General features: G+C 37.9%; 1 protein-coding gene across 1 annotated transcript in view; it reads left to right on the top strand.

Moving 5' to 3' along the window:
- C7 (complement C7) overlaps nt 1-15,376 on the top strand; it is a 45,484-nt gene that overhangs the window by 24,220 nt on the left and 5,888 nt on the right. The window contains exons 10-15 of the mRNA XM_090332001.1: nt 2,879-3,045; nt 6,617-6,845; nt 7,558-7,729; nt 8,596-8,683; nt 10,354-10,486; nt 12,903-13,094. Of these exons, the coding sequence (XP_090188127.1) occupies nt 2,879-3,045; nt 6,617-6,845; nt 7,558-7,729; nt 8,596-8,683; nt 10,354-10,486; nt 12,903-13,094 (981 nt within the window). The remainder of the gene's footprint in view (nt 1-2,878; nt 3,046-6,616; nt 6,846-7,557; nt 7,730-8,595; nt 8,684-10,353; nt 10,487-12,902; nt 13,095-15,376) is intronic.

The raw sequence follows: 15,376 nt of genomic DNA, 5'->3' as shown, positions 1-15,376 counted from the left end.
GTAGTAAATGCCATCAGAAGCTTTAATAATGGAAAAATTCAAGGGAGAAATGAAGAGGTAAAGTTGTAGAGAAAGAAGAAAGCTAGAAAAGGAAGAATCTGTCCAGATAAGAAATAAAAGAGGTGGGAAATAATGACACAGAGATAAATAGTGCAATGATAGAAATCAAGTAAGAAAATGAAAAATGTTTGTTGGATTTGGAGATTAAAATTTACTTGCCATAAAAGGAAGAGATTCATAGATGGGGATGGAAATGTGACTTCAATGTATGCAGGGAGGCCACAGGCTGAGTAGAATTAGACTTTATGTCCTCCTGGTTGATGACAGAAATTGGGGTGAAGACAAATGAAAATGCTGGAATGGCCAATAGGAAGCAGAGATCCTCTAGATGTTGATAAATGACATAAATGACTGCAGGGAGGAGGAAGACAGAGTAGTGAGCCAAGCTTGTGTATTTACTCACTTGCTTCATTTCCCAGCCACTTCTGGAGTCTGTAATAAGTGCCATGCCTTCTTCTAGGCATTGTGGTACAAAAATGAATAGACCAGAGAATCTGCTCATCTCCAGTGAGCCACCAAGGTGAGAGAGGAAAAAGAAAACATTGAAACAAGGGAAAAATCGTAGTCTGGCCATGCAACAGGAAATGGAGCTTTTCACAGTGGTCAGCTGCATTGACAGTTGATGGTTACCCAATTAACTATTAACCTGACAGACAAGGGCACTGCATCACAGGTTGTTCAAGATCATAGCTCCCGAGAGCCAGATATGAAGTAAACGCATAGTATATTTAGCTTCACTGGCTCTTTACTGGTAACCTTATGCTGTGCTGCCTTTTTGAGAGGAGAAAGAATTAGCATACGCTGGATACTGACGGGGCTCTGGCTATTGAAGACTGCGGTTCTTAAGTAGCTATGATAGTTAGGATGATGATTCTCAAACTTTGGTGCTCATGAAGATCCCTCTGGGAAGCCAATTAAGAGACTGATTCAAGGCTCACTGTCTGAGATGGTCTTCAATTTGCCTTACTTGGGGTTCAGACACTGCAGAGTGGTTGTCTTCTATAGCTCAGGGCCTGAACTTTGTTATGAACTTTATTTAAAATGTACCTATTTGCATATCAAAACCATAACTAGCAAAGAAGGTAAGAAAGCACTCTGGTAATTTATTAAAAATATCAGGCTTTCATAATTCCTCATTATATAAAAGTACAACGTGCTCATTTTGAGAAATCACAAAATTTGGACAGTTCTGAGAAAGGAAATGGAAATCACTCAAGATGAGATCTGTACAATTAGGAATTTCTAGTCATGACCTATGTAAGAACCAGTTATAAGTAGAGATAAAAATATTTCTGAAATGATGAGGCATATAAATGGAAAAAAGAATTCAATTAACATTCAAACTTTTCAGAACATTTATCATGTGTTAGGTAATGTATTCCTGTTAATTAACAGCTTCTTTTTGTTTCATTGTTAATAGACCAGATACAAGGAAATTTTTTCTCTCCAACATTTTAATACAAAATTTTTCTTTATATATTACTTCTACAATAAAATACAATAAAAATTTCAACCAGGCAGAAAAGTTGGAAGAACATAGTGATGAATAATCATATACCTTTCATGTATATATAACAATGATTATTTTGACTTATGCATATACATATAATATAAATAATATTGACTATTATATAGCAGCATATAAATACTATATATTTTTTTAAATTGTATTTTATTGTCGGGGTAATGTATAGAGGGGTTACAGTAACATTTGTCAGGTATTGGATACATTACTTCTCAAACATTGATACCTCTTCCCCTGTTTTTCTCCCACTTTCTCTCCTCCACCCCTTCTCAATCATCTTGTCTTTCCCTTTTCCTTCCCTATTTCAAATAAACAAGTAAGTGTATATATAATATACCAGGTAATAAAGTCAGGTACAGTAACAGCATGAGATAAACCATAAGGAGAAAAAATGAGAAAAGAAATAAGTTCACATAGTACATTAAGAACAACAATCACAAAGATAAATCTCTTGTTTCCATATCCTGGAGTTCACTTCACTTAGCCTTATCCTAGATAATAATATACACATAGCTTTTAAGCTCTTGTGATCCTCATGTGTACTAATTACTACAAATGATGGAAACCATGGAGCCTATGTTTCTCTGGGTCTGGCATACTCCACTTAATATGATTTTTTTCCAAGTCTTTCCATTTCTTTACAAATGAGTGAGGTCATTCTTTCTGATGGCAGCACAAAATTCCATCATGAAATACTGTACATTTTAAGTGCCTCTTTTTTGTGGGTTGTTCGACTTGAACTCAGGGCCTGGGTAGGCACTGTCCCTGAGCTCTTGTGCTCGAGACTAGCACTCTACCACTTTGAGCCATAGCTATACTTAGGGTTTTTGAGTGGTTTATTGGAGATAGGAGTCTCATGAGGACTTTTCTGTGTGGGCTAGCTTTGAACCATGATCTTCAGGTCTCAGTCACCCAGTAGCAAGCATTACAGGTGTGAGCTACCAGCATCTGATTTAGAACCACATATTAATTGTTATTATATAGGTGATATACAGAGGGTCTACCCTTATATAAGTCAGGTTTATCAGACCATTTGAAAGTAAGTGTTTTTCAACATCATGATATTTTACCTGTAAATATATGATGTATCTTGGAAGAATGACATTCTCCTTCAAAATGTGAACACTGAAAACATTAACAAAAATTTCTAATATTTAATATTGTCCCCATGGATTTGCTTTTCCTAGAATGACCTATGGTTTGATGGCATTAAAAATTACTCCACAGAGTTTTCACATTTCTCATGTTCATCTTATTTGTGTATTCTTTGTTCACCTGCTTTCTCCTGTTCAGGAACCCAGGGCAATGTGCTGCGAGGAGAGCCATTTGTCAGAGGAGGAGGAGCAGCATTTGTGTCAGGTCTTAGTTTCCTGGAACTGGACAACCCTGCTGGAAACAAAAGGCGCTATTCTGCTTGGGCACAATCTGTGACTAATCTTCCCCAAGTCATAAAACAAAAAGTATGTGATGTGCTGCTAAAACAGTAGAAAACAGTCATGTTTATTTTCATTGGGAAATGAAATGAAATTAAATCAAATCAGGGTTATTAAATGGAGCTGCTTATAATGAGCATTTTCTATATTCCAATTATGTTTTACACAGTAAAATGAATGCATTCATAATACTGAGGAACAGAAGGTATTTTAGCTGCTAAATGCACATTTCTGTCATGAAGGTTAAATGTTTTGTAAATCCCAAGAGAAATTAATGACGAATTTTGCTCTTTTTTTTTTTGCCAGTCCTGGAGCTTGAACTCGGGCCTGAGCACTGTGTTTGGACACTTTTTGCTCAAGGCTAATGCTCTTTCACCTGTGCCATGGTGCCACTACAGGTTTTTTTTCTGTATATGTTGTACTGAAGAATAGAACCCAGGGCTTTGTGCATGCTAGGCGAGAACTCTACCACTAGACTATGCTCCCGGGCCAAATTTTGCAATTTTTTTTTCCTTTGCCAGTCGTGGGGCTTGAACTCAGGGCCTGAGCACTGTCCTTGGACTTTTTCTGAAGGCTAGAGCTCTACCACTTGAGCCATAACACCACTTCCAGCTTTTTTCTATGTATATGGTACCGAGGAATTGAACCCCCCGGTCTTCGTGCATGCTAGGCAAGCACTCTACCACTAGGCCAAACTTCTGGCCCTGAATTTCGCAATTTTTAACTGTTGATCTAGATTTGATTACATTTTCTTTGGTTCCTAATTGAGAAAAGTTACAGATTTTTCAACATAGTTTAATCTTTTATTTTTACAAGAGGAAGGCAGGTAGACTTTTTGCTCTTACCTTTTGTTTGATTACCGTCCTTTCTGTCATGATGATTCATGGGCTCCTGGAGTCTTGTAAAGTAAGATAATATCAAGTTGTCTGATGTAATTTAGGATGTTTTCTTGATAAAGTGGATTTTGGGGAGAACACAACATATATATTCTTTAAAAGCACTCATCTATGCAAAATTGCACAATAAAGATACAAGAACTTAGCGGAAAATAGTGTTAGGAGACACAACGTTCAAAGACATCAGCTATGTTTAACATTATCATGTGTGGATTTAATCCTAGTCAGTGGGAGTTGGACGCTACATAGTGAGTATAAGGTTAGCTTTAGCCAGCCTTAAACCATGTCTCAAAATAAAACAAAAACATCCCCCCCACACGCATATAGAAGAAGAAAAGAAACAATGGCTGTAGTACTGATTATATTTAAAAAACTGATAAAATGGTAATGTGGTTTTTATTAACTTCAAGTAGTTTTATAAAGGAGCTTCCCTTCAGCATGTCAATTTATGTGTACAAAGCAGCTGTGTCAATGTCACCCCCTCTATGATTCTTTCTTGAGTTTATCCAACCCCACTCACCCTATCAAGTTACCTTATTCTATTTTCATATATGTCGTTGAGTATTTATACTCACTCACCCTTCTCCTCTCCATTTACCTATTGCTTTCCCCTTATGCCCTGTCCTTCTTAGGTAAGACATGTTTCAGCTTCCTGGTATTCATTTGGCTAAACTGTCAGTTGATTGTTCAAATCAAATCTATTGGAATGTAGACTTAATCAATTTGATTGTGTAATCTATACATATAGCCCTCTATATGTAGTTATATATGTTTATAATATAGATCTAACTTCCATATGGGAGAAAAAATCATGCACCATTTTTCTTTTTAGGCCTGACTTCACTAAACATAATATTTTTCAGGTCCATCCATTCATTTCCCTACATATGGCATTGTGTTCTTCTTGATCATTGAATAAAATTCATATAGATAGATATATTAATACATTTATATATATGGGTATATGCTTAATCTATTCATCTGTTGTGGGATGTTTGTGCTGTTTCTGTAATTGACTAGGTATCCTGGACTTAAGCTATGTTAAATTGTTAGGAAATGAGTCCATGCTACAATAAATATAACACATTGCTTAGAAAAAGGCTACAGGAAAGGTTACAGATTGGAAGTTAACAGGAAGAGGAAGAAGAGCAATTAGAAATATGATGGACAGTTCTAATGCCAGATAAATGGATGCTGTTTATAATACATGAGATGATCCACAGAGATGTTTGAGACAATGTCCCACCTATGCATTTCATGTGTTGCTATGTAGATTAGTTCAGCAGCATGTGCTTTTCTATGTCCATTCTATTTTTCTTGGAGATAAGGTTGCACACAAGAAAAAAAAAACACTTGAATATGTTTGGGTTTTTCCTAATATGTCAATTCACATTTTCAAAACAAATGCTTTAGAAGGACTGGTTTTATGATTTGTTTGGTTTTATGATGTTTCGATTCCATAGGAGTCAAGCTACATCCCAGGCAAAACCTACTTTTAGACAATTAAGATACTTGTTCTTATTTTTATAAACAAACACCTCCCCCAAACTACCAGAGTGCCTCAAGAACCTTCCGGCTGTTGGATTCACACATTAGATTCTGAGTAAAGATGAGTGGAGGGTGGACTTTTCCTGGATGCCCTTGGTTTTGTTTTGGAGACAAGGTCTTGCTATGTATTCCAAGCTGCCCTGAAAGTCATGACCCTCCTGCCTCAGTTTCCATTTGCTGGGATTATAGGTAGGAATCACCAGAGCTGGGGTTCCTGAAAACTCTTTTTTTTTTTTTTGCCAGTCCTGGGCTTGAGCTCAGGGCATGAGCACTGTCCTTGGACTTTCTCAAGGCTAGAGCTCTACCACTTGAGCCTCAGCACCACTTCCGGCTTTTTTCTATGTATGTGGTACCGAGGAATCGAACCCGGGTCTTCATGCATGCTAGGCAAGCACTTTAACCACTAGGCCAAACTCCCAGCCCTCCTGGAAACTCTTAAGAGGCCACTTATTAATGTTCAAAATAACCTTTGTTCATTGTTATCACTGGAGACATTCTAAATTATCAATGAGGGGAAACAGAGGATCCTTTTCTTGATTCAAGGGTGTGCTTTCCCATACAGGACCACAAACTATCCTAGAGCCAATGTATTTCTTGGGTAAGAAAGTACTGGAAAGAACAGAGGTGTGCAAGCAAAGGGCAAGTCAAGGTCAGGTGCTCTAAGAGCCTCTTCCCAGTTATGAGCTTAGTGACTTCATGGTGACAGCCTGAGAAACTGAGCATGATGAGACATACTGCAGAAACTGGCTATGTCACAACACAGTCATTTTTCTCCTGGGAGTACAGGCTGTTTAAATTTAGCCAGCACATCTGTGAGTTCAAAGTTTCTGAAATCGGCAACAGAGTAATAATGTCTGAATTTCTCAAGGAAAGAGTCTGTGGTCTCCACTGAAGAGACAGAAAATTTCCTTTAAATTTAATGATAGTTGTTTCCTTGATATAATTTAAGTATTTCTTTTTCTTCCATCCTGATCAGGCAATGATAATGTATTATCTTGCAGATAATCTTCCATTAGCTAGAAAATGAATATGAATGTTCCTTGTCCCTCCCTTCCTCTCTCCCTCCATCACTGGAACTTGAATTCTGGGGCTGGGCGCTGTCTCTGAACTGGCCCTCTCCCATTTGACAATTCTACCTTTCTTTACATGTGTAGCTGACACCTTTATATGAACTGGTAAAGGAAGTACCTTGTGCCTCTGTGAAAAGATTGTACCTGAAACAGGCTCTTGAAGAGTATCTGGATGAATCGGACCCCTGCCATTGCCAACCTTGCCAAAATGGTGGCATAGCCACAGTTGCTGGGACCCGGTGTCAGTGTCATTGCAAACCATACACCTTTGGCATGGCGTGTGAGCAAGGAGTTCTGGTAGGGAATCAAGCAGGTCAGTGTGCTGGTTTGTCTCTTGTTACCATAAACACAATGGCAAGGAACTGACTCTTCTTCCCTGCCCCTAACAAGTGCTGTTTTGTGAGTGAAGAAGTGAAGTCACATCTGAGGTACAAGGAGGCCAGAATGGGCAAGTAGATTGACGAAGGTGCCCTGAAAGGTGGTAAATCTAGTGACATTTCTTCCACTTAATGCATTTTCTTCCTTTGTATAACACCAGCCCTGGGATTTGACTAGTGAGAGGACCCAGCAGGTTATGCTGTCTTCAGACCAAGACAGTGTTTCAAATACAGGAGCAGACTTACTGTACTGGGACGGTTGGGGGACCAAAAAGGTCTGGCTGAAGCCATAAGACCAAGTTGCCATCTGAATGTGGCTCTTGGCAGCCATGGCATCAGTGAGCACACTTTGAGATGCTGTATGTACTAGGTGGAAATGGCCACATTTCCTGTCTACCTTGTTTCCTTGTTGGAAATAACTCAATGTACATGAATGTGTTCTGAAACACATATGAAACCATCAGCACAAATATAGGCTTGCGATGGACATCCTGTTCTGACTGTTGTAGGAAACTTCAGTGAACAGGGAAAAGGCAATCAGATCCCAGAATTATCTCATCCCCACATGAAACGCATTAACAAGAGGCATAACACTAAGCTTTAAAGTCTTCCTCTGGCAGAGTTTACTGAAGAGCTTCTCTCTCATAGGAGGGGTTGATGGAGGTTGGAATTGCTGGTCCACTTGGGGCCCCTGTGTTCAAGGGAAGAAAAAAAGGAGCCGAAGATGCAATAACCCACCCCCTAGTGGGGGCGGAAAGGACTGTATTGGCGAAACAACTGAGAGCAGGCCATGCGAGGACGAAGAGTTGGAGCATCTGCGGTAATGGAGACCAGATTGATGAATGAAGAGATGAGGGGTGGACGTGTAGGGGGTGCAGCAAAAAATTCAATGCATATTCTCTAAAATGAAAAAAACAGTGAGGCAAGGAGCATGGGAATGATCACATTGATCAAGATGGATGCATTGTGTTCATAAAATACTTTGTTGAATGGCAACTCCTTTGTGCAACTAAAGGTCAGCCAATCAGCCAATCACCAGTTTAACATCCAATCAACCATCTGAACGAAGCAGCACAGCTATGTAGAGCACAGCGCCCTTTGCAGTAAGCATGGAGCACATCAGGGCAACTATGGAAAGATTTAAAAGTTAGCTTGCTGTTATTGAACTTACTATGTTGCTCGTTACGTTATATAATACATGCTCAATGAGACGTATTTTTTATAATGTTGTATCATCTGCAAGGATCCATAACTCTTGTTTTTTTAATACAAAATTAATTTTATGTTTTTAAAACTGTAAAAGCTTAAAAAATTGGCACTCCTGGGGTTTGAACTACTAGATTGAGTCAGGGCGTCGGCCCTGAAACAGAAATAATTCTGTGTTAAGGGAACTTCAGAACACAACAGCAAGAAAACTAGGCTCTGAAACAGATAAACTCTAGAAACTATGTATCTGAGGTATGTTGGGTAGCTATTTAACTTACTGATATTTGAAGGCTGAATTTAGGTTTGAATTTTTTTTTACAGCAGAGATATGATCATGTGTCTGGATCTGGAAAATGATAAAAAATGCTTCATCAACATACTTGTACTTTCTATTTATATAACTTTGATACAAGGAAAATTCAGCGTAGTGCAAAATATTTAATTGCATTAATGAATAACATTGACCTTTTTCTCTTACAGATTACTTGAACCACATTGTTTTCCTTTGTCTTTGGTTCCTAAAGAATTTTGTCCCCCACCTCCTGCCTTAAAAGATGGATTTGTTCAAGTTAGTTACAAAAGATATTTGGTTCATTTATAATATTCAAGTTTTACCTGATCATAATCTATTTCCTGCTTCACTGATAAAAGTGTTAAACTATTTCATATTTATATTTTAATTTCAGTAGCTATGGTTTTTAGTTTGTACTTTTTCTTCTGTGGCCCAAGGGTATTGAAATTTGTTTGTTTGTTTGGTTTTTTTTTTGGTCTTGGGTTTTAAACTCAGCGGAGGCACTGTCCCTGAGCTCTTCAGATCAAAGCTAGTGCTCTAAGCACTCTACCACTTTAGCCACAGAGCTACTTCCTGTTTTATGGTGGTTAATTGGAAATAAGGGTCTCCAGTTAGTACCTGAGCTGGCTTTGAATGGTGATCCTCAGATCTCAGCCTCCTGAGTAGCTAGGGTTACACGTATGGGCCAAAGGCACCCGACAGTATGGAAGTTTTGAAGAAGGGAAAGTTCCCCAAGCTTTTGTGGAATGGGAAATTAATATGGCCACCTATTGAATAAGAAATATAGTTCTGATGAAGGGCTCCTCGCCATTGCCTTTTCACTCCAGAGTCCAAATATATAAACACGTTCTTCAACCTAAAGAACTTTTCACATTTTTGCCAATGAGAAAAATATTTTAAAAAATGGACTTGTGATGAATATTTTATTCCAGGAGTCAGCAAGGAGCACCAGTGTCTGGTGAAATACATGTCATGTACTTCCAGTGATTTTCTTGTTTAGGAAGGAACACTATCACCAGCTAACATAGGGGCTTTATTAGGCTTTGAGGCACTATTAATAAGGACTGTTCTTAGTCTTATGATGAGACATATATGTAATCATCTTTATTTTCTTCAAAGCTCAATATCAGTTTGGGCCACCTCTCACTGGCGAATTTCTTTGGGCTATTAGTAGCAGGACTGGTAGGGAAAAGAGACTAGGAAAAGTTATTTAATTCTTAGGAAAATGCCAGTGCAGGTATCAGCTCCAAGCCCTTCTGGCTCTAAACTCAAGTTTTTTTCACCATCTCTCTAGGTAGCTGAGAGCCAGAGGATGAAGAAAAGAACCAAGAGGGATTCAAAATAAGCATAATTATTCCCGAGGTTCACACTTAAAGTCTATGAGCCTTATATCCTCAAATTCCAGGCTATTGTAATACCCTCAACTAATCACCCACTGCAATATATCTTTCCTTATAAACTGGAGTAAAAGCTTGGGGTGGAGAAGATCAATATTATGCCTCTCCTAAAGTCTTCCTAGGATCTTAATGGGATTTGGACATTCTTGTGTGTAATAAATGTCAATTTATTATATCCTATTGTCAATGAACAGCACATGATACCTTAATATGAGGAGGACTTTCAGAATCTGATGATAAATTACCTTTTCCAAAAAGTGTAAGAGAAAGATGTTTGAACAGTTCCAACTAAAGTAATTTTAAGAAAATGGTTAGTGTAGCTCTTGGTGTTTTTAGGAGCAATCTATACATTATAGTATAGTGGCATTAATAACTTCATTTCACTTGCAAGGAAAATGTTTCATCCACAATTTTCTAAACCACTTGTTTGAATGTCAGTGGCTGATGATTAAAACAAACTGATGTGCATGCCAAATAATATAACACAGACATTTTTTTTAGTGCAAAGTAGGCAAACTTTATTCCTCTTCACTTTTTATTTTGGTTTAGGGAGAAGATGACACATTTCCTGTTGGGAAAAACATAGTATATACTTGCAATGAAGGATACTCTCTCATTGGAAATCCTGTTGCCAGATGTGGACAAGATTTACGGTGGCTTGCTGGGGAAATGCGTTGCCAGAGTGAGTGGTCTTGGTTGTGCTACATAACAGTAGATAGGAGAGTAATGAAGAAATAACGAGAAAAAAAACGAATCAAGTTAAATATACCGATGTTAGCTAGACTACAAGAGGGTCAATTACCACATGAGCATATATGTGTGTACCCTATGTCTTGATCTTCTTCTCGTGAAAGGCTGGCGTGATTCCATCTACGTTTCAGAAGTGACTCAGAAAAGCCCACAGCTAGTAACGGCTCCACTCAGTGAGATCCATTTTAGCATGTCTGTGCTGCTGAAGAGAGCACATCTTTTGTCTTTTTGAATATTATGTTAATGTCGGTTAAATCTTGGACTATATGCATAAGAAATTAGAAATAATTTAAGATTTTGGACAATGTTACCTTCCTTTAGAGAACATGAGTCTTGTTTTGGCAAGCAATCAAGTTGCTTTATCCCAGCCAAAGTATGGATGTCCTACCTGGATTTCTCATTTTTGATGGTCCTGGATTCAAGTTTTGATCTTTTAGCCTGTGATACTACTGTAAGCTCATTTATCAACTTTTTAGCCACTGAACAGCATTTTTGTTCTCAGTGAGCTTCCTTTTATTATTTCCCCTTCAAGCATACTAATACCTTAAGTAGACTGGTATTACCAAATACAATCGCTACCTTTAACTTCCCATTTCTCTGGAATCTTGGGCCTTCAGACTTGAGTTACGTGTGTGACTCCCTGATTCCTGCAGGAACATTTTTTTTCATATATTTTTTATTGTAATTAATAGAAAGATTACATTATATTCACCAGATAGAAGGTGCATTATTTCATATACATTGATACCCTTTCTCATATCTTGGTCTCCATTTCCCTTCCCCCCAACTCCACCCCCCATCTTGTTTTCACCCCTTCCCTATACAATTTCAAATAACCAAATATGCATTTATCCAATATATCAGATAACAAAGTGAAATACTGTAGCAATATGAGATAACCAAGGGACAGCAAAAGAGATGAGAGATAACATTGTACATTAAGGACAACAATCACTCATTATATGGCTTTTGTTTTTATATCCTAGAGGTCCTTTCATTTAGCGTCATACTGTATGGCCTTATGTATCTAGGTTTTGCTCTATTGTAAATCTCTGCTAGGAGAGCCCAGGGTTTCTACTGATTATGACAAATGAGGGAAACCATTGAGCCTATGTTCCTTTGAGTCTGGCTTACTTCACTTAATATGATTTTTTTCTGTCTTTCCATTTCTTTACAAATGGGGCGATGTTGTTCTTTCTGACAGCAGCATAGAATTCCATTGTGTATAAATACCACATCTTGTTGATCCACTCATCTGCAGGAACATTTTTCCTTTTAATTCTGCACAGACTTCCTATTTGTCTTGGAAGGGGAGTGACAGTGAAATCAGAACTTCCATCAATGCTAGATATTAGCACAGTATGAAGACACAATATGAGCTCTGTGTTTTGCTGTGTCTTCTTCAGTGCACTACACATTTGGAAAATATAGGCACCTAGTAAGTGTTTTGTTTTTTTTTTTTAAACAGTCCTGGGGGTTTTGCTCAGGGCCTGAGCACTGTCCTTGGGCTTTCCTCAAGGCTACCACTTGAGTCTGAGAATCACTTCCAGCTTTTTTTTCTATGTATGTGGTACTGAGGAACCAAACCTGGGTCTTTGTGCATGCTAGACAAGCACTCTACTACTAGGCCAGACTCTCAGCCTGTAAGTGTTGTTTTTAAATAAATGAAACAAACATATGACAGAAATAAAGCAATAGTTTGTAGGATATTGTGTGAAGCCCACCGAAAGATCAGGAAATGGATTTTACTTCAGTGTTGGGGTTTGAACCCCAGCCTTATGCATGCTGAGCAGGCACTCTACTACGGCTCTACTACGGATAGAAATTTCAAACCTTTAAGAATTTTTTTAAGAATCATGGGCCTGTATAACTACACATAGTTGTAGGCATACTTCGTTGAGCCAATGAACTTAATTGAGCAAGGAAGAATAGGGATGGGAAATCAAAGAACACGGAAGACGTTTGTGGTTGCCAGGCTATGGGTGGTGTTTTGAAAATTTCAGAGAGGGCTATCTCTAATTACAGTTGACAGTATCTGAATGAGGCAGTTCTTGAGACAATACAAACTAGGGTGATAGATGGCAACAATGCAGTCTGCATTTAACAGCAGATGGTGTCTTAGGACTTTTGGTAAGCTTATTCAATTTAAGTTGCCGCAATGCTGTGAGGGTAGGAATGTCAGTCATTTATTAGTTATATTCATGTGAGGAACCTCCCCCTACCCAAGAGTAGAATCACTTCTCCCTCCTTTGCACTGAAAAAGTAAAACAGTATTAGCATCATTTAGAGCTGTTAAAAATGCTTTAGGAAAGCAATGATCCTTAAATGCTATTCTTTCTTATTTTTAGAAATCTCCTGTGTTCTACCTGAACTGATGAATAGCATACAGAGTCATCCCCACAAACCTTTCTACACAGTTGGTGAGAAGGTGACTCTTTCCTGTTCAGGTGGCATGTCCTTAAAAGGTCCTTCGTTGTTTCTCTGTGGCTCCAGCCTTAAGTGGAGCCCTGAGATGAGAGCCATCCAGTGTGTCCACAAAGGTGAGTGGTTTTTGTGCTTCAGTGAGCCAGAGTCCTTGTGGTGACCTTCGTGGCATTGTATCACTGTCACTGTGAGTCATTTTTTCATCTAGCTAGGAGAGGAGGGACAGTTTGTAGAATGTGCAACAGGATTATTCACGTGACACATACATACATGAAACACAGAGACAGCCATTTCCCAATGGATTCTGAAGTGTTTAAATACTCCATATGAAAGATTAGCTTTGTATCAATTAGGATGCTTCTTAAAAGCTGGTTTTTAGATTTTCTGCTTTTTTTTTTACTGTACTTTTACTAAGTACTGAGTTAACAGTTTATATAAAATTCTAAAGGTTTCACTTGGAGAGTTTATTGAATTACTAAAATCAAGAATTTATAGAATATATAAATTGAATGCTGCAAACTAGACATTACTGAAGGAAATGTATTGTGGTATATAAAGGTGCTTTTAGTAGAAATCCAACACCAGTATATTAAACACCAGGATTGTGAAGAAGGTTCTTTTAAGAACTGAAATAGATAGGGTTTAGAATCCCAAAATGATTTCTTTTTAGAGGTATTTGAAATGAGATAGATTTTTTTTGTTTAATCCATTTACAGGCCGTGACTCAATTGGTAGAGCATCTGCCAAGCAATCCCAAGTCCCCAAGGCCAAATCCCAGTACTACCCCAAAATGAACTGGAAGACAAAATCCTCACAATTCCTTCCTATTTCTTCTTTATGCACATTTTAATAGATGGAAATATGTTTCTAATAGTTAAAAACAGGAAAGAAGGAAAGCTCATGTGCATGCCAGTTTGTATTATATTATTTCACAATGTTTGTATTATATTATTTCATGTTGTTGTTGTTGTTCCTTGAGGGGATTTTAGTTCAATGCTGTGACTTCTTTTTTCTAGTGAGGATGGAATACTAGATTCCATTGCTATTAAACAGACTCCTTGCTCAAAAAAAAAAACCCCAAGACAGATGTTTATAACCTAAAAGCAAGAGCAGGCTGCCGGCGGTGCTGAGTTACAGGTGGTGAGGTAGATGGTGATGATGGATGAGAAACAGCAGGACCTAAACAGAGCATGCCACTTCTGATATCCTTTGGGCTGTCAAAGCTCCACATTAGAAGACAATTGCTTTGTTTTCAATGTACACCAAATCATAGCTATATTTATTTGGGCTATGTGAAGGCATGAACCTGTCCCTACAATTTGCAACTGAACAAGAACAATATATAATTGATGAGGTTGCACTTTTGTTCCAAAAGACATTATACAGTTGTCTCTCTAAGATGTCTGCTTCACTCATTTACTAGCATAATTTAATAGGAGTTTCCTCCTACTCAATAGAAAATTCCATTAAGAATGACTCTAATTAAGGATATTTCTTAGACCTGTTTGTTTTTCTGAAGATGTAGAAAACAATAGCTACCTTTAAAATAAGCCCATGGCATATTAAAAAGAATCCCAAGCTTATCAGTCTTTGGTGGTTATGTCTTAAAATATAGATGAATAAATAAAGTACTGGTTCAGTATTTAGACTTCTAAAAATTGTGGTAAGATATACATAAGGTTTACCATTGGTAACCATTTAAAACCTATACAGCAGTGACATTAAACACATTGCCATTGTTTTTTCAACAATTATTACTATCCATTTTCATAATTGCTTTTCAACTTCCTAAACTGAAATTCTGTACCCACTAATTTGAAACTCCCCATTTCCACATTGCAGGTACTTGTCATGCAAGCAGTGGCACAAGCTCTAGGTGGGCTTTGTGATTAGATTGATTTGGTTCATCAAGCCAGGAAGATAAAGTGATATTCTCCTAAATGCAGAAGTTTTTTTTTTTATTATAGGAAACCATTGGATTTTCCAATAAAGAAGTAGGATAACTTTGAGCAAGCATGTAAAATCTAAAATTTCCAGCTTTACCCTAAAATAAATTTCCAGTCATAATTCAAGGCTAATTTATATGGCTTTATCATTGAGCTTCAGTGCTGGTTTACCTACACATGGTTTCTCGACCCAGTGTTGCTGTGATTTCAGAGCGTGGCACGTTCAGGGCTTTTGGTGGCGTCCGTGGTCTCTTCCCACCAAATACCAGCAGCTCTACCTCTCTCCCAACTGTGACAGGAAAAGTATCACACATGCACTTGGAGCAAAATATCCCTGACTTAGAAAATACCATTTTATTTTGGGATGATTTTAGATTTCAGAGAAGTCACAGATGTAATAGTTCCCACATGCTCTTTATCCTTTTCACTTCTTTCATAAAATGACAACTTCG

Source organism: Megascapheus bottae, chromosome 4 (genome assembly GCF_031878675.1).
Source record: "Megascapheus bottae isolate mThoBot1 chromosome 4, mThoBot2.hap1, whole genome shotgun sequence".
Taxonomy (NCBI): Eukaryota; Metazoa; Chordata; class Mammalia; order Rodentia; family Geomyidae; genus Megascapheus; species Megascapheus bottae.
The sequence above is the reverse complement of the archived record's forward strand: the minus strand, read 5'-3'. Positions and strand labels throughout refer to the sequence as shown.